This window comes from Barbatula barbatula, assembly GCF_947034865.1.
Source record: "Barbatula barbatula genome assembly, chromosome: 14".
Classification (NCBI taxonomy): Eukaryota; Metazoa; Chordata; class Actinopteri; order Cypriniformes; family Nemacheilidae; genus Barbatula; species Barbatula barbatula.
The window spans coordinates 12991973-13012278 of NC_136777.1; the positions used below are offsets into that span (position 1 = coordinate 12991973).

General features: G+C 39.1%; 1 protein-coding gene across 1 annotated transcript; it reads left to right on the forward strand.

Moving 5' to 3' along the window:
• Nucleotides 1–186: 186 nt before the first annotated feature.
• trim8a (tripartite motif containing 8a) lies at nt 187–17881 on the forward strand. The gene is made up of 6 exons (XM_079473499.1): nt 187–2248; nt 13409–13504; nt 14742–14975; nt 15217–15248; nt 15350–15465; nt 15744–17881. The coding sequence occupies exons 1-6, from the start codon at nt 1655–1657 to the stop codon at nt 16370–16372; spliced, it is 1701 nt and encodes a 566-aa protein (XP_079329625.1). The 5' UTR covers nt 187–1654; the 3' UTR covers nt 16373–17881.
• Nucleotides 17882–20306: the final 2425 nt, after the last annotated feature.

Here is a 20306-nt window from a genome sequence, read left to right on the forward strand (position 1 = left end):
CTCTCCCTTTAAATTATTTTCCAAATAATGTTTTCTTTGCAGCTTGGTAAAGTATTTTTTTAGCTGGAAGGATCCGATCTGTACAACCACGTTAGACGAACGGAGTGACGGAACGCAAGAGGTGTTTCCCTTTAAAGAAGCCCCGCCCCGCTCATTAACTCCTCCCAGTTTATCTATCGAATCTGAGGGGATCACGTGATTAGGGAAGGGGGAGTATGTGAACTGTATCCTGAGTTGCAGTCTTGTGCCTGCATTCCTCTCATCTAGGATTCGCTCGAAAGAGGAAAAAAATCATAAATAATAACAGACGCAAATTGGAATACGCATCTGTTTTCAATAAGGACTAACAGCACGCAGTGTACGTGGATTTTCGCTGAATTGTTTGTATCTTTTTGATTTTGCGCGAACCATCTAACGTTATATACGGTCCGTACAAATGAGAAGAAAAGTCAATAAATACGTCGTTTTTAATTCGCGTTTAACAGGAAAACAAGATGGCTGATGAGCGATAACAAGGGCCAAACGATATCGTCTCCTTTAAGAGCAAGAAAGGTATCTGCCGTTAATACATGAATATTTTAAGCGAGTTAGCTTGATCAAAATAAAATACGTGACATCAGGTACTAAAAATGAAAACGTCTCCGGTAATAAGTGCGGTCAAGTAAACATCGGGCGAAACATGGAGAGGGTTTTGGATCATTCCTTAATGTTTAACCAGCACAGATAGCGAGAGAATAGCTTTAAGATAACATCTCCGCTCTTTGTTTTTTATGCTACAACAAATATTGACGTACATAACGTGCGCGTGAATTGTACGTTCATTCAAAGTAGTCTTTCGGCGTAATCTGTTTAGACGTTTACCGGGTGCCTCTCGTATAGTTCAAAGGAAACGAAATCCCATCGACACGAGAGCAACACGGAGGCTCGGGTCTACTTTCCGTGCGTAGCGTTCAAAAAAGCTGTAATAATTCCAGCAGGGCACAAATCAAATACGTGATCGACGTCTTTAGGTAATGACTGTAGCGCTTGCGAAAGGACGTCTTCGTTGAACTTCATGGCGTCACCCTTTTCCTGTTTTAAACTTCGGAAATGACGATACGCATTTTGATTATGATACAACTCCTCTCATCCTGGTGGTGAATGGTGGTTTCTATTAGCAACGCGATTACTATGCAGCAGACGTTGACCACAAGGCCAGTTGAATGATATTTGAGCGAATGGTCTCGGTGTCATCATGTTATTGTTTTATCGTGTTGCGATCATTTTAAATCCAAATAAATTGCGTGGAAACTTCTCGCCCGTGCTACGTTTGCGCTCGGTGTAAATCGACAAGATTGTAGTTTGTTTCGTATTTGGGAAACTATATTCAGCATAAAGGCCAAGCTGAACCTACACATAAGTGCAATAAACACGCAATCGTATTGCAACGCAAGATTCCCCTTTCTCGCTCGGGTGCGGTATTTCATTGCCGACAACTTCGCCAGAAGCAGAGACGCTCACTTGGCATGTTTGGGTCTGATCAACAGCTGTTTCTCAGGACCATCTGTGCGTTTATGCGTTTTTATCATCTGATTTAACAACTGGAGTCACGGATGGGATCACGAGAATGACGGGACGCTGCTAGAACTGGGTGTTTCATTTTTCAGCCGTTCAGATGTCAGATCAAATGGCCGAGATGGCGGAGAACTGGAGGAACTGTTTAGAGGAGGAACTCATTTGTCCCATATGTCTGCATGTGTTCGTGGAGCCTGTGCAGCTGCCCTGCAAACACAACTTCTGCCGGGGCTGCATCAGCGAGGCCTGGGCGAAGGACACGGCCAACGTGCGCTGCCCGGAGTGCAACCACGCGTACAACCAGAAACCCAATCTGGAGAAAAACATCAAACTGAATAACATCGTGGAGAAGTTCAACGCGCTGAACGTCGAGAAAACTCCGGCGGTGTTGCATTGCATACTGTGTAGGCGAGGACCTCCTATTCCAGCTCAGAAAGTGTGTCTTCGTTGTAACGCACCGTGTTGCCAGTCTCATATTCAGACACATCTCCAACAACCCTGTCCGGCTCCTGGCCATTTACTAGTGGCGGTCGAGGAGGTGAGGGCCTGGAGCTGTCCGCACCATGATGAATACAGACTCTATCATTGCGATGTGGAACAGGTGGCCGTCTGCCAATATTGCTGCTTCTCCAGATGTGCACCTAACCACGGCCACGCAGTTTGCGACGTGGAAGTACGACGCAATGATATCAGGGTGAGTCTTTAAGTCGAATCTCACTTGAATATAACCCTGTCAATCTGATGACAACAGGAGTATGATGCGAGTGACCTAACCTGGAAGATGAGAACATGGACTGTTTATTAGCCATGTGAAATGAGCTAAATTATATTCTTACCTACCAATTACTTTGCAAAACCGGGTGTACGCTGGACATTTTTATGGCATGTTATCTGTCTTTTTCTTCCGTAGGAGCATGCAGATCAAACTTGATTTTCTGCTGTAGTTTCCCCCCGCTGCATGCTTTTCACCCGCAGACATCTTCATTCACAAACACAAACGTGTGATGCAGAGATTGCAGAACTGATACATTGTGTTTGACTATTATGAATTCTGACCTTTAATTCCCCACCTGCAGATATGAGAGAACAAGTGCTTATACTGAGCAGGTTCAACACAAAAATGATAGACGTCACTAGAAGTTTTGAAATTCTGTTGGTTGTTTCTTATTAGCATGAATGTGAAGTTAAAATGTAAGATTAACAGTCCTACCAGATATTTCACTGACTGATATGGCTCTTTTTCTGTCAACCAGTACTTGGACCATAGTCCGAGGCTTTTCAATAACAATACATGAAAATATCAAACGTATACCAGACAGCAGTTGGAGATTTCATTACAGTAAACACCTCAATATCAAGAGAAAGTTCTAGCAATGAGGATGGGAGGGAACTTTTTATATCTGTGAACTTCCTTTTAATAGTTGAATGCTGCAAGTACAGCATTATTGTGTCATCATCCCTAGACAATGCCGTCCCAGCCAAATGTACCGCCAGGTAAAGAGACAGTCAACACTTCACAATGCCACATATCAGCATTTGTTTGATTTCTAGTTAACAGTGACTAGATTACTTTATTTTTGTAAATGTAAATTGTCCTTTGTACATTTATAGGTTGTCGTAATATTAGACAACAGTGTTTTGCTCAATAACTTCAGCAACAAAAGACTTCTGTGACTTCTTACAAAAAACTCATCGGTGGAATCAGTTCGTTGACTCACCGGAAAGGCGAAACATTTTCAGCGTTTCTAAGGTTACAAGTAAAGTCTATGTAGAGAAGTTCACATGTGTTTGTGACCCGACAGAGGATCTCTAGACTCTACAGAGAGCTTGGTTTGAAAAATCTGATAAACTCCACCTACGCTTATTTTCTGCTTTCCTGTGACATTGTCAAATAGTAGACAGGAATATAGGTCGTTTGCAATCACGTGGTTTTTATGACACGTATGGTCAACAAGTGATTTTCCTCTATAGAAATTCACTGTCACAAACTCAAAGTACCAATGTTAAACGACCTGAATAACAACCAGGTAAGCCCAAATTTCTGTCAACCCTTAGTTACTTGTAATAAATACTAGCTTCCGTTAAAAGAACAAGCCCTTATTGAATGAAAAGTTTATCTCAAAATCAATACCTACTTTTGATACCTACAATACCTAAATCAGTCCTACTTTTTACTCGCCCACATGACGTTCAACTTGTTATAAGACCTCCTGGCGTCTTCAGAAGAAAAAATAAAGATATTTTCTCCTTAATGACTGGTTATAGTTGTTGTCAAGTTCCAGAAAAGTACCAAAAGACATTGTTAAATTGGTCCATCCGCTCATAGTGGCTCAATTTAATTTTATTTTAAAGCAACGAAAAAATACCTTTGTCACTATATGGTGCGTGTTCCAGAGAGCACTTCGACGCTTGCGCATTCTTAATTTAACGAAGTCTTTAGCACTTTTATGGACCTTGACAAAAACTATAACCATGATGTCTATGCGTAGTCCTGGAAATGTCTCGGATGTCACCTAAAATATCTTTATTTGTTCCGAAGATGCCAGGAGGTCTTAAAACATGCTGAACATCATGTGGGCGAGTAAAAAATCAAACAATTATGTTTTGGAGATGAACTTTTCCTTTCAATCGATAAAGTGAAAATTCTCATGTGAAGCGTTTCTTCCACATTGAAGTCCATTATCAAACAGCTTAATGTATCAAACAGCTTAACGTACCAAAACAACAACCCCGGCAAATCTGTATAAATACATTTGTGTATCACTGATATTAAACATAAACATGATGACTGAAACGTTTTGTTCTCAGTTCGTCGCTGCCTTGAGCCAAGTTACGTGGTTTATTTATAATGTAATTTAATGAAGAACAAGTTTAACTTAAGACTATTCTTATCCCTGGAATAAGTGATTGTTCTTTCAACAGTAGCTAGTGTTTATTACAATTAAGGTTTTATAGAAATACTTTTTTATGTGGTTGTTGTTTCGGAACGTGAGATGTATCACTTTATGAAGACTTTTATCACTCGATCTTTGCAGCTAGTGTTGATGACAAGGTTCTTAAGAATATTATGTTGTTATAATTGCTTCCAATGTTTCCTCATCTGTAAGTCGCTTTGGATAAAAGCGTCTGCTAAATTACTAAATGTAAATGTAAATATGTGCTCGCCTGGTCGTTGTTTAAGTACGTTAAACCTTGTTAAGCATTTTAGAAAGTCATCCGGCTCGGCTCATCCCAACCGCAGATTCAGGTTTACAAGCCACTTATAGCTCTCTTTCTGAACATTATGAACATAATCTTTTGCTACACAATAAAACACCTTTCATGGTTTGGTCAATTTAAACAGAAAGTCACATCCTGCAGTCCATCGGCACTTCTTCCATGTGCAAACAACCTATCGGAGTATCCATAAAACAGGCTTTTGAGAGTAGTGCATAACAAATAAAAGCTTGTTCTGTGTGCTTTATAGATGTTTACATTGATTTGTCATAACATTTTTCAGTTTCGTTAACATCAAGCTCTTGTCTCGTCTGATAAGCATTTACTAACAAGAGTGATGTGTAAATGATCACAAATAAAAAAAGAATTAAAGATATTACGCGATCATGTAAATGACATGTCATGCAGTATGTAATGTTGCCGTGTGTGAATGTACGCAGTCTGCAAAGTGAAGCTGAAGGTGAATGAAATACAAAGTTATTGGCTTGGAAAAAAGGGATTCCACTCGGAGTTACTCCAACGAGTTGTGCCCTAGTCCGATTCGCGAACCGCCGCGGATTAATGTCAATACATAAAGTCCCTGCCTACGTTTTGCTAGGTCTGCCCATGACAACTTCACTCTTCTCCCCCAAAAACTGTAGCACATGAGCCTCATTCGCGGTAGACCAATCACATCAGACTATACCATCTGACTAATCTGATAAGAGTAGGCTGGTGGAAAGGAGGGGATTAGATGGATAATTTGCCAAACGAATCATTTGAGAGTCAGTCAAGTAAGGTAAGAAAAACTGCCTATTAGAACAAATAAATGTTTTTACGCCTTGTATGTACGTAAACTGGTTTTTGGACACTACATAAACCAAAATAGGACCTTCAAAATCAAGGTATATTTACTCTTTAAAGAAAAGGATTGAAGGCTTCCAGATATCATAATGAAAGAGCATTGATGGTTAACAACAGCACGTTTTCACTTTATAAGAGAGAACATTTCAACTCCTGATCCTCAAAGGTGCTTATTAAAAGCTCCTCAATTCTTTGCTTCTACCTATCAATTAAACCGTGAAAGATATGTTAATGACAATATTAGCTTGGACATTTTGCAGTGTAGGAGTGAAAATACACGCTGTTCCTTCAGCTGCCTCCCAAAGAATAATGAGCTTTTGTGAGGTGAGCTGGCAGGGATAACTTCTGGATGCGTGGAGGAATGCTTTTTAGATGGCCAATGTGTCATGGCTCCTAAGGCAGCCAAGTGTCTGTTAAAGGGAGGGGGGAGTGGATGCAGGGCCCACAGCTGCCGTTGAAAGACACACACATCCCTCTGTTCTTTCTTTCGCAAGTGCATACATTTAGAGAGTGTGACTCAAGTAGTCCCACAGTAAAACTGCCTGCCCATTTGTTCAGGAATAGGACGCTGGTTCCAGGCAGACACCGGAAGGGTGTGACCTCACTTCCTCCTCTCCTCTGTCCCCAATAATCTGCCTTCTGTTAGCACGAATGACATCATGGCAGATCCTATGAAGGATTACCCTTCTGTTTCTTTCCCCTCTTCTTGTTTTATCTTTCCCACCTATTTTGTGCTGCTGCAGTAGGAAGAGGGTATGGTTGAGACTCAGGAAGAGTGGCTCAAAGTGTTTGTGTGGTGGTTTAAATGATGTGCTGTACACTTTGTGTGTGGCCATTAGTGCTGGGCGGCTGTTTTCCAGATTTATACCGGTTTCTGGTACATGACGGTATTTTTGACCACATTTTATACCGATTGATAGAGGAAATACTGCAGTTGATTGACTCAAAATGCCCTTTTATACTTTCATCGTGAGTGAATATTGTAGAAAAATGCCAAAATTTGTTTATAAAGAGGTTGCACTCATGATGAAGTGAAGGAATCAGGATGCATGACAGTTGCAGTCAAAATACAGAACCTATTGACTGTGCAGATTTCGCAAACAATTTGTAACTAAACAATGTAAACAATCCCGTTCACATATCATAACTGCACAGTTAATACTTCTTTAACAACTGAATTGCACGCAAAGTTAACTTGCATACATAATATTTTAGCAAATAAATAGAGAAAAAGCTCAAAATTAACTTTAAATCCTTGGTAGTAATATATCTATGGGTAGCACTGGAGCTCCCAACTTTTAAGAGAATATGCACCCACCCGAAAATGTATACCATCTGTCTGAATAGTTGAATACCATTAAAACATGCATGTGAAGTCTGCTGTGTTTTACATATTCACAATGGCTTCGTGATTTCCTGAAATCATATTTTTAAATCATAAAACAACGGCTTAAATTAGATATGTGAGAGGAAAGCGATCGCATTACACTGTCAATCCTCATCATTACATATTATTAATTAAAATGTCTCTGTTCTAAAGAACACAAAGAAAGATATTTGGACATATACTTGTAAAAATGCTTGTATCACCATTGACTGCCATTGTAAGAAGATATTTTGATAAATGTAGGAAGGCAAAACATTTGTCACTTTTCGTACTATGGTAGTCAATGGTGGCCAAACACTGTTTGGTTACAATCGTTCTTCCAATTATCTTTCGCTCTGTTAAACAAAACAAAGAAATGTATACAGATTTGGAAGTAATTGGCGACAGAATTTTCCTTTTTGGGTGAACTGTTCCTTTAAGGCTAAAACAGCTAGCTGGTAGCTGGAGCATGTTCGCTAAACGGTTGTGGCAAAATGTCAAATTAGCTAACGCCTACATTTAACCAACCCTTAACCTAACGTTAGTTACAATAATTAAAAACAATAACAAAAATGTCAGCGTGACAAAAATGATGCGGTATTGAAGTGCTCATGCCCAGTGGAGGTAGCTGTATCCCTTCTAGTCTTTACCAAATGAATTATACGATTGCCCGAATGTTTTTAAATGATATTGGATGATGGGAACCATTCACCTATTCTTTTTGCAGAAGTTTTTCTATATTTTTTTCTGAGGGGATAACCCCTCACCTCTAAATATGTAGGTAGGATAGTTCATCCTATAACATTAAAATGCTGCAGAATTTATTCACCCTCGTGTCATTCAAAACCTGTATGTGACTCATATGTGAAACACAAAAGATATTTTGAAATATGTTTCTGTCTCCTTACAGTGGAAGTCAATGATGTCCAATGTTGTTTGTTTACCGACATTCTTTAAAATATCTTCAACTGTGTTTTGCAATAGAAATAAACTCATACAGGTTTGGAATGACATGAGCGTGAGTAAATGATGATAGTATTGAGCACATTAAGTGTCTTGACATGCCACACTGTGCTTTTTGGGGTCATCGGGTACTTTTTGCATTCTTTATTACTCTTACCTCTCTACTTGTACTCGAAAATGGCATGGAATAGTGCAGAAATGGGCCAGACCATGTGTTTCTGCATGAATGAGCTTGTTTACTTTTATGGGCCCTACTGACTTAAACAATTCATAATAGGGCTTTTACCATCTACTGCATTTTTTTAAATATAGGACTTGAGCATTGTGGTGTCATGCGTGAGTGCTGGGCTTTGCCCCCAAATCTGACCATTTTCTGCAGTTTAGTCATGCTTGCAATTGGACTGGATCGTTCTAAATATAATTGTCCTCGATATTTTGCTTTATAGTGACTCAAATTGATTGTGGTGTCACTGAATAATTTGAGAGGCCATTCTTATCACGCCACTGCACGCAGGCAAGTCCAGACAGCGTTAGATGACTCCTGCAGTCGGCCTTGGGAAATGTTCACTATAGCTGCATGACTTCAGATGTTTGGAATCGCAGTCATATTATTAATGAAAGCGACCTTTGTTCGAACTTTTGGTTCTGTGCAGGATTACAAGAATGTCTGTAATCATTTGAAACGTATCAGGAAAGTGTTCTGCAAAATCAAACCCTGGGTGAAGTGTTGGAGAATGTCCAGTATGACAAAAAGGAGGATGGAAAGAGAAGCAAGCTCAAGCTGTCACATGCACACTTATCATGTAAGCGTGTTCTGACAACGTCCTTTGTGATATTCAGCTGGACAGAACCAGTGCAGATGAAGGCATGACAAGATTGTGCGGGAGCGGTTTGTATAGTATCATGCTGCATTGCTTTATATTGCTGTGTGCAGTGCTGTTTTTATGTTTAATGCATCACATAAGATAATCAGATCTGTTCAGTTCTTTCTTATGCAAGGCTCACACCAAATGCGCACTAAGCGCTTTGTGTGAATAAATTGCATACAAAGTCAATGCAAAGATGCGAAATCGCTGCAGGCGATGCGAATGACGCAAATCGGGCGACGCGATTGCCACTAACACGACAAGACAAACAGCTGTAGCACAATAAAACGTCTGTTGTCATTAAAAAACATGCACGTGTAGTACATCACATTATAGTGTTTACCACAGTTTATCAATTTACTACAATTATAACTATAGCACACTACAGTATTTTGGTCGTATCAGTGTTCGAGTTAACCAGACTTTTATTTTGATGGGTCGTCGGGAAGACGCTTGAGGTTTTGTGTGTTTGACGATAGCTTCACTCAAACAGTAAAATGCTCCTAAAATAAACTTCCAGAGCAACTCTGGAGATCAAGTGTGTTTTATATCCTCATACAGTGCAGACACAGCAGAACCTCGACCATCACTTGTGTGGTATGTTGTACCATTGAATATTGCAAACCACGACAAACGCAATTCACACAAACATGCTGCTGTGTCCAATGCATCATTCTACATATATGTCGCACTGTACAGCCCTGAGTGTCCTGTCGGCCAAGTAAAACTCTCTGTCAATTGCCTATACAAAACATTAACTTCTCCCGGACAAGTGGCACAATCCCATTCATTTAAATGAAGCTGACGACTTCTGGCGACAGTAGCAACTGTTGGCGACCGGATGGGGTGTTTCTAGAGACACAACAAAGTTGAGAAATGTTTAACTTTACATTTATATTTAGGCATTTGGCAGACGCTTTTATCCAAAGCGACTTACATGGCATTATCCTATACATTTTACATAGGTATCTGCAATCCCCTGGGATCGAACCCACAACCTTGCGTTGTTAACGCAATGCTCTTACCCCGGAGTACCAACGTTATGCGAATGAGGAGCGATTTTTGGGAGCGACAGCCAATTTGAGAGAAGATGTGATTCTTCTCTCTGCTCCTGCAGTGAGTGTCAAAAGTAGTGGAAATTCAGTGGGAAAATTAAGAGACCAATACAACATTTTCTGTTTTCTTTACTAACTATTTGTAGGTAGCTAACAATATTTCTCGCAAACCTAAAATATGTTGTTTCTATTTTCATTTGCCGAAAATGAAAACTGGAAAAACAGGTCAAAGTAACATCAAAGATGCAAAGACAAGAAGTTCATATTCACTTTTAAGCAATAAAACAACAATATTTTGAAAAAGTTCAAATACTTTTTATTTGATAACCTTGATTTTTATCACAGTTCTGATGCAGTCAGTCTTTCACATTGCTGTTGTATGACTTTGTCACTCCTGAGGTTTGATTTAGTTGAAATTCAACAGACACTGGAATGACCACAATACATCTAGAAATGCTGATTAAAATTAAAATCTGTAATGGTCTCTTATATGTGTCTGTGGCTGTATATAAAGCCATTGAAATTTAGGGTTGAGTGTTATAGGCCTGCATTATATTGTACAGGTTTATACAGGAGCTTTTCTGAACTATACTCGCAAGCGGTTAAGGAAATCACGCACCATTCATTAAAAAATTATTGACATTTTTCATCTGTGGTTATGAATGAATACTTTGAGGAACATGTGAGGTTTGTTCCATTTATAAGCGAACTGTAAATTATCACTGTGATTGCAGCTCGTATATTTCACACATAAGTGCAAGGATGCCTGACCTTTTGTTTTTGCTCTGAATGTATGTAGGTTGTTTTGATCTTACAACTGCAGAAATAAATCAACTCCATCCAGCATTTAGCTGTGAAATTCACACACGCCCCTCACGCTACCCCACAGAAACCAAAGCCTTGCTATCATTAGGCTCCTTCACTGCAATTAAATATCTTTTATTTATCATAGAGACATTTAGTTTGTCTGTAGAAGATTCTGTAGCTCTTTAGACACAACCTTCCGTGCTCAGAATTAAAAGCGATTGATTGTGTATCTGCACATCTGCATGTTTCTAAACGGGAAGCAGTTGCACAGATGTATAGTACGTGGATGTATTCATCTATTTAGCAATTATAAAATATATATATAACAATTATATCACAATTGTAAAATATATAGAAATACAAATGTTATCGTTTGACTGCACAAAGAGTTCCTGCTAGTGTCTTTCTAAAGGCTTTGGCCATTGTTAGACTGAAGATATAGAGTTTCCTGTAACCATGAGTAATAAATAACTGATACTATATTCCTGCATCTTGTTTTAGAATATAATTCCCTCACACTGTTTGTTTCAAATGGTATACACAGTAAAAGCAAAGTCTGCCCAAAACGTTTAACTCGTTCTTTAATAACATGATTAAAACAGTTTTGATATCATTTTGATATAATCATCCTTAAATTATGATATTGAAAGTGGGTTTTGTCGAGCACTTCACTGGTATTTCAGAAGTATTTTTCCATTTATTCAACAGATGTGTCACTTTCACAAAACCACTAAAACATCATGGCAGTAAAGATTTTAATTATAAAACATATAATTCTGTAACACAAAAAATATAACATAATTATAAAAATAAACATAATTGTGTTCTTTGCCTTGGACGAAGCATACTTTTAGGAATTAATGATTTGTTTTCTTGCTTTTTCTACTGAAATTCTCATTACCGTAACGCACCCCGAGTGCATTATTAGTTGTTATTTATTAAAACATCTGAAAGAAAACAATCGGGTGTCCTACTAGATGTTCTCAAATGACAAAACAATTGAGAGAATATAAATGTATAATAAAAACGAATAAATAGTGGAAGAAAGAAGTGTCTGTGACTGATGTTTTCATCAATGTTTACATATAAACCTAATGTAAATATCTTTGCGTGTGATTTAATTTGAAGAAACACATCGGCCTGTACCATTCAAATGGCTACCAGGTTTTCTCTTGTCACACCTTCTTTTATTCTCATCACCGAAACAGGTAGTTTTCCAAATTTAAAAAAACGGTTTTACCTATTTTTAGCGAAACATGCTATGGGATTTTAATGGTTGCGGTAATGAGAATTTTTAAGGCCTTTTCAAAATTTGGTTTGAATGTAAATGTTTTTAAACTAATGCTTTTGAACATGTCATACTTTGAGAGAAGTATATATTTTAAATAATGTTTTGATGCGACTGTTTTTAAGCAAATCATGTTTGACATCTTGAAACCAAGATTTGGTGAGAATCACCCAGGCATTTCAAGTAAAGCGATCTAAGATCGATATGATTTTTGACCAAACCAGACCATAACATCATTCACAAACAGTCACTGTTGAGTCAGCTTGCAATGACTCCACTTTCTATTGTAACAACTCCTACTCCGTTAGGTGAGGCTTCCTTTGGGATTGTGGGTAATATTTCACCAGGAATTACACAACCGACTACAGATATAAAAAAAGGCATTGAAATCACCCCGACGGGTGTCCTCTACAGAAGTATAATCCTCATACACCAACCTCATAGCTCATTGTAACTAGAATCTATATCTCTTTAGACGGAACAAATGAGACTTTTACTTCCCAACACTGTCGGTGTCACCGTGGTTTCCATGACGATCTGTGAACTCTGTCGGTGTTTGTTTGCAGAGGCCCGGTTGCTGGAGGCCCCAAGAATGCGTCTTCTCTCATGCGGCCTATAAAAGCAGCGACCCCGCAGCACTCTCATGCACATGCCTGTCGCTGCGCCGGGATAACGTGACAATCTGTCATTGACTCTGGAAGCCGACGGCACACACAAAGAGAGAGATAGTGAGCAAAATGAGCGACTTCCTTGCCCCCCTCTCCCTCTGTTCGCTTCAAATTTCCACACTTATTAATGCGCACACTTGGGCATTCACAATGCGCTTTATTGTTATAGCTGCGTTCGCAATCAACCTATGGCGGGGCTTATAGGCGGTTATGCGATTAATGCTAAACTGGCTTGTTATTTAGCATCCTGTGGACGTGTGCGCTCGGTCGCAGTGATTTTTGTGGGCACGTGAAATAAAGGGGATTATAAAAGCTTGAGCACACTGTCAGGCTTTGATTTGGATGGGGGATGGGAGCTCTGGGGTTAGTGGCTTCGTCTGAATCCAATTTAAAACCTGTCCAGACACCTAATAGCAGGCAGAATCAGACGGCGAACGCGTGTGCGCTTTAAGAGTGATTCTGATGAATTAGTCTCATTGCTCACATGTTTTGTTTTCCTCATTTGCAGTAATAAGGTTTTTAGAATCTGTTGTCATAGAGATGCCGAGGCAGCCCAGGGGGTGTTCGGGGTCACACTGTAGAGTAGACGGAGAACGGGTTGTTTTCGATAGCCTGGGTTGTACGTCAGCTCTTTTTGAGGCTTGACTTTTGCTTATCGTGGTTTCTTTCAAATACTGCAGTTCTGGTAGTTCTTGATCCCAGAGACGGTCTGTGTGCTTGGCATATTTCAGATATGTGGGGCAATACAAAAGGTTTGATCCGTCTGTTTTGCTTTTTTGCAGCATATGTTAATGAAGCAGCAGGATCGTATTGACGATCGAGTAAAAGACATCGAGGAGCAGCTGTATAAGTTGGAGTCTGACAAACTACTCGTGGAGGTATGAAAACACACATGCGTGTCAATGTCTCTCTGTCTGTGTGTCTGTGATACCCCCACCACCCTCTTCTGCAGATGATAAATGTGTAAGAGGCTTTTTTTGGTGTGACATTGGAAGTGTGGATCTTTGTGTAAATGTATTGGAAATATAATTGATACTGCGAAATAATGCAATATCAATGAGACATTGTTCTTTATGCTTTATTCTTTATTGTTTCTTTATACAGATTCATATTACAAATTCATACAGTAAATACAATAAAATATCAACAAATCTTTTGATGTTTTATAGAAATTTATTCTATGTTTTGGCAAAAGTCACAAATAGTTAAATGTGTATATGAGGAACACTTATGTAAATTTTTGCCAAAGTAAAACATTTTTATAGTGACTCAAAACACAAATATACAGCCGCAGAAAAATAAGAGACCATTTCTACATTATTTTCAGTTTCTCAGAATTGACTATTTATAGTTATTTGTTTAAAATAAAAAAATATCATTATGTGAATAATATTTCTCCCAAATTTCAAATAAAACTTACTTTTATATGGATGTGTTTGCAGGAAATATGCTCTGTATTGTTTCAGACCTCAAATACTGCAAAGAAAACAAGTTCATATTCACTTTTAAGCAATACAACAGTAATGTAATACATGTATTTAGGAAAAAGGATGTGAAAACCTTGATTTTCATCACAGTTTTGTCATGCTGTCAGTCTTTGACATTTGCTGTTGGGTGACTTTAGGTCAGTCCTGAGGTTTGATTTTGTTGAAATGTAACAGACACTGGACTGAAATGATCACAATACATCTCGAAATGCTTATTAAAGGAAAAATTTGGCTGTATATTTTAACCACTTCAAGTATATAATAATCCTAATAATTAAAGAACATATCTTTGTATAATAGCCACTTTTATCCCAATGTATTTTGCATCATGTTGGTGGGAAAAAGTTTCTAAACAAAAGTAACTCGTGTACGTGACATTTCCAGACCTCATGCTCACTTGATGAGTGTTACATCTATGAGCAAAACCAAAGTACACAAGCTTTTCTAAAATGCTGTGTGGTTCCATATGGCCTTGTAAAAGTATACCATGATTCTTAAATCTTACAAACACAGCTTTTCAACAGAGCTTTAACGTTCAGCCTCACCATAAAAAGCATCTTGTTCTTTGGTGCCATTTAGTTTGTTTACAGCAGATCTGTGTGTTTATGCTCATGTGTTTGTTGTGCAGGATAAGGTACGGCAGCTGAAGGAGGAGGTGCGTGCGCAGTATCACAAAATGCACCAGCTCTTAGAAGACGACCTGGGTAGAACTCTAGAGGTGCTGGATAAAGCACACTCGAAATACTGCCAGGAGAATTCATCCCAAACCCTGCAGCTCAACGAACGCCGTCAAGAGGCTAAGAAACTGCTCAGCTCCGTCCAAGTCGTGTTCGACAAGGCAGAGAATATTAACATTATGAAGGTGAGCTTGTTTCTCCCACTAATATTTCCTTTAACTCACACTCCCTCACTTTTGCTATAAATCTACTGCGCTCGCCCGACGTGAATGTGGCCATACCTGTGAGAAATGCTTCTGGTCAGTGTGCGGCTGCTATCAGCACATCAGCGCTTGCAGATTTTTCTGCGTTTACAGACAAAGAGGCAGTCAAGCAGGAGCTTTAGAATGCAGCGAGATTAATGTTCTGTTTTGTTTTACATTGCAGAACACAAAACCAGTGAAAATACTAATGGATAGGTAAGTCATTCATCAGACAAAGTGTTGTTAAGTGGAAATCTATACCAATCTATCACTAAACCGTGTTTATGGATATAATCTCTCAAATGGTATTTCTGCAGATCACAGTCGTGCTCGGGGAATGTCCTGCCTCCTTACAAGGTGGGGCATCTTAATTCCAAAATATTCCTTTCTGAAGTCTCGAAGAAGGAGAAGAACTTGAGAAAATTACTGGAAGGTAAGTCTCAAATTGTATAGTGTCGCTAACCATTTAATGGTGCATAGTCAGGTAAGCTAAATAAATAAGGCTGTCAGTTTCTAAAGGGGAGGAGAAAATGATTTGATTTATGCATAAATGTATCTGTCAGTGAGGCTAGTCAGATAACACAGATGCCAACAATTTTCTATGCAAGGAAAAAACGGGTCATTTTTGGTACTGTTAGACAAGAACCACCGACTTTATTTTAAACCACTTTGATCTCTTTAACTGTGTTAACTGGGTTTCTTTGTTTCCAGCACCCTTTACCACCCCTTCACACTTCCTCCAGAGCGTTTCTGTCCACCCCTCCACTGCAAATAACTCCGGCAGTGAGAAACGCAAACACTCCACGGCCTTTCCTGAAAGCAGCTCCGGCCTACTGGAGTCCTCATCCGGCCCCATGAGCAAACAGCAGTTCCTGGGTCAAGGTTCCAGCCCTGCCGATGGGCCGCCCTCCCAGCTACCCATGGCTCCCTGTAGCTCCACCCAGCACATCGTAGGCCTCAGCAGTAGCAGCGGAGCTCAGTCTGTCCATCATTCCAGCTCCGTTTTCACTCCGGCCGACTATCCCAATGCCAGCTCTTCCCAGCAGGCCATGCTGCCGCAATACGGCGGCCGCAAAATTCTCATGTGCACCATGGACAATTGCTACTGCTCTAGCGTACCTTCCATATCGAACCACCGTGGCCACCCTCCTTACCCGCGCTCTGGATCTTTCCCTTGGACACAGGAGTACTCGCACCCCTTGCCTTCCACGCCCTCGATGTCCCAGCCCCTCCAGGGCCTCTCCATGCACGACTGGATCGACGCCTCACAAAGCCACAGGCATCCTGACTTCTATGGATTGTACGGGCAATCTTCCACTAAACCTTACGTCACCAGTTAACCTTCCTCTGCTGTGTATCTCTGGTTTACCTCTGATAACACTTCATGCGCAGAACTGTTTTGCATGATTTTTTTTGGTTAAATCAGGTTCATGAACATCACAGTTAAGAGTTAAACGTTTTGGCACTTTTTCATCATGTAACGCAAGCCTCGAGGCTTTCGAAACACAGATATCTTCCAGCTTAAGCATTTTAAAACCCGTCTGTCCCTGTGTAAAGAAAGATAAGGAAATCTTTCTCTGAGAAATGTGCAGGCGGGACCCAACCAAGTTTTTTTATAAATTACAAACAGATTTTGGGTAATTGCAGAGGCTGCTGACCCGAGCAGATAATGATCACTTGTAAGAAAGGAGTGAGCTTCTTTCACCTTCCCACTTCCTGTCTTTAGGGTATCTGGAATCATTTAAATGATGTGGTAAATGTTCCTTTTCACATTGCTGTTAAACATCTTATAGTTTATAATGGTAGACGGGGATTGTTGTTATAAAAAAGGAATCGTAAAATGAGGGTGGGGCACCACCTTGAGATTTTGGAACTGTGAGACTAGGGTTAGATGTGTTACATTCCTATCAGGCCAGATTGTTTTTTGTTTTGTTTACAACTATGTATTAATATATTTGATTAATTTACAGTAGGTTGAAGACGATCAATACAGAAAATCAGAACGGGTTAAGAAAACAAAGTCTTTTGGAGGTTCCACCAAGCATGAGCTCTTAACAAAGAATGTCCATTTTATGCATCTGAAGCACTTCTGGATTCTGCTTCCTGTCGGATAACATTACTTCCTGCATTCAAGCACACATTCAAAAAAAATGTAAGCATGTTCAAGAAGATTGGTGTCTGCTAAACATGCTAAAAAACTTCCTGTCTGTGATTGTAGGCGTGCAGGAAAACCTTTCTGGTCACTAAACTAAACTGAGTGAGGGTAGAGATTGGTTGTTGGATTTTTTCACATGTTTTATATGAATAAACTGAACGGACTGCCTACATTTGAAAATCAAGATCAGTGTGCTTTAACAGAGTATTAAATGCTGGTTTGAACAGAAGTGTAAACAATATCTTTTGTAAATATTTTTGCAATATAAATGACGGCTCCAAATAATCATACAATGCCTTGAAATAAACAGCAAAATGTAAAGGTGGTTACAAAAGGCCTGTATATGTTTGATCTGCAGGTCTGTGCGTTCAGTTTTGTGCACGGATGTTATCAGGAAAGCCCTGACGTGCTTTAAAAAAAGCTCAATGGCAAACTGGGTGACTGACACAGTACTTATAAAATAGAAAAAAAGACTGGTTTTCCCTGCAGATCCAAAGAAACCCCACAAAACCAGTGTAAGTGTCAATTAGTTCTTTTTGGATGATTTATTTTGTAATTTTTGTGATTTACGGAGGTATGTCTACAAAAGGTTATAGCAGTATTCACAAATGCACTTAAACTTGAATTGTAACTCGATTATTTACATGAGGGGAAGAGAATGAACAAGACAGAAAAATAAAGCTAAATTTAGCCCACGTGCAGTGAGAAATGAAGAGTTAGCTTTCATGACAGTGTTAAGTTTAAATTAATCTTGCTTTACATTTAAGATGATCTATTTATTGCATTTCTGTCATTTTAAAAAGGAAAAATGTTTTAGATAAGCCAGCTAATACCCGTTAGGTATTCATTAGTTAACTTATGAACTTTAAGTTGAATGAACTAAAACATTTAAGGCAGGTTACTTTAAGTTAACCCAAAATAATATTTTTACAGTGTGTTACAAAAGACTAGCATAAGGATGGAAAGTGATGTCGAGAACATAGACAATTATTTTGTTTACATTGGTCAAACATATTCCTAAGAACAAAAGAAAAAATGATATAAAAAGGAAATATTTCTGCAAATGTTTATACAAGATAGGAACAAAAATGTGAACATCTGCTTAAATTTATTTTAAATCCTTTATATTTGGTTATATTCTGTTTATTCATTTTACTGACAAAATGAAACTTGCTTTCCATATTCAAAAGTGACTGACAAATTTTTCAGACACATTTAAGGCACAATATGTAATTTCTTTATGCAAAGATGGACCCATACGCTGGTTAAAATAGCCAATTACTCTGGATTAAAATATTGCTGGAAAAGTTTGGGAATGTAAGTAGGTGGCCTACACAACATCACAAAATATTATCACTGTGCAAGTGGTTTTGGATATTTTAATGCAAAAATAGATTACATACCTTTAAAGGTCCAGTGTAAAAAATGTAGCGGCATCTAGTGGTGAGGTTGCGAATTACAACCAAAGACTCACTCCACCCCTCCTCCTTCCCTTTCGAAGCAGTAAGGTGGTTCTCAAAGGACAAATATTTTGTAAACGTCTTTGCCGAAAGAGATAATGTATTTACAAAATGCAACCTATAGAGCAGTTTGTCTGTCTAGGGCTACTGTAGAAACAAAATGGTGAATTCAATGCAAGAGGACCACGGTGTATGGAGATAAAAATAGCTCATTCCAAGATGATACAAATATAACCCTTCATTATGTAAGGTCCTCTGAAGATATATTTATGTTTATTATATTGCATTTCTGTCAGTAGATCCTCCAAAAATTACACACTGGACCTTTAAGGCATAAATAGTAGCACTTGGAAATGCATTGCAGCGTCTGTAAAAACAAGGTTGATGATTTTGTTTAGTAAAGTTAATCATTTGTGAGGGAGTTACGATAGCTCTGATAATATGGGCAAGAGCTGAAGCTAACCTTATAACAAAACAGTAAATATCCGCACACGTTTTACGAACCAACTTAATATAGAATGTTATGCCAGACATTTCAGCTCTCCTCATGGGCCAATACTGGGTCAACTCGGTCACATTTTTCCATTAAAGCATGGTTGGGATGGGGGCGCAGTGCTGGGGTAAAAGTAGGAAGTAATCAGGCTTGAAGAACAGCTCATCATTTATTTATAAAGTGTAACATTCTGACCCCTCTCCACCCACAACCCCATACATACACGGCCACACACACAAGCACATATTTTGACCAATTAGAAATGTGACTAGACTCAGTCCTCTTTTCCCCTCAGCTTGCTGTGGGTGGACACGCCATATGCTCTCAGAGCACCACAATGGGGTTTTTTCTGAGCACCACCGTCCCATGATGCTAATCACGCTGGTTGCTCATGCTGGCTCATTGCAGGCCGTGGGAGGATTCAAGCCTGCCGGAAAGATCGATTGCAAAACACAAACGTGGCAGCAGCTCAGCTTGGCTCTTTCTTCTATATGGACATATTTCCTGGAGTGAGCGTGGACTAAGAATGGAGATTAAATGGAAAGAATACATTTAATTAGTGATTAAGAAGGTATTTCTTTGACAGTTTCAAGCAAGCGTGTATGTACACGTGAGGGGTTAGGGAGGTGGGTGTGGACATATTTGCACAAAGACTTCAGGGTCTTCTGTATTGATGTTCCCAATAAGCCCAGCACAAACACGGTCCACCTCTAGTCCAAAAGCTTCATTTTTTCTGCAATACTCATATTTGCTTTCTCTTCCTTTGTAATAAATTATTAAAACATCGCCCTTAGTAAAGAGAATGATGTCAATGGTTACTGATGTTGGATCACATTTGCACTGCTGCCTGTTTGAGAATTTGCAGGTTATCAAACCAGAAAAGTATATAGTATATAGTTCTTTCTAAAATCAAAACAATATAAATACCTTCTAAAACTGAGGTGATCTGACAAAACCGTGCAGGACAAAGCTGCTGACCTCTCCACGCTGCCAAACATTCAGGTCTTTTGCTTGCCTTTCCACCTGGTGCTGACATCTGTCTCAGATGATCTCAGCATGTAGCTGGTCGAGACAAATTGTCATTTGCACCTGGTATTAACAACTGTATACATAATCTCATGGGAATTCGTGACTATTTTAAAGGGTGGATAATTTGTATGAATTTG

Bases quoted from the DNA above. Each gene is read 5' to 3' on its own strand.
- trim8a (XM_079473499.1), top strand. From the start codon at position 1,655: ATGTCAGATCAAATGGCCGAGATGGCGGAGAACTGGAGGAACTGTTTA. The intron at 13,505-14,741 runs GTATGAAAACAC...TTTGTTGTGCAG, and splicing joins CTGACAAACTACTCGTGGAG to GATAAGGTACGGCAGCTGAA. The intron at 14,976-15,216 runs GTGAGCTTGTTT...TTTACATTGCAG, and splicing joins AGAATATTAACATTATGAAG to AACACAAAACCAGTGAAAAT.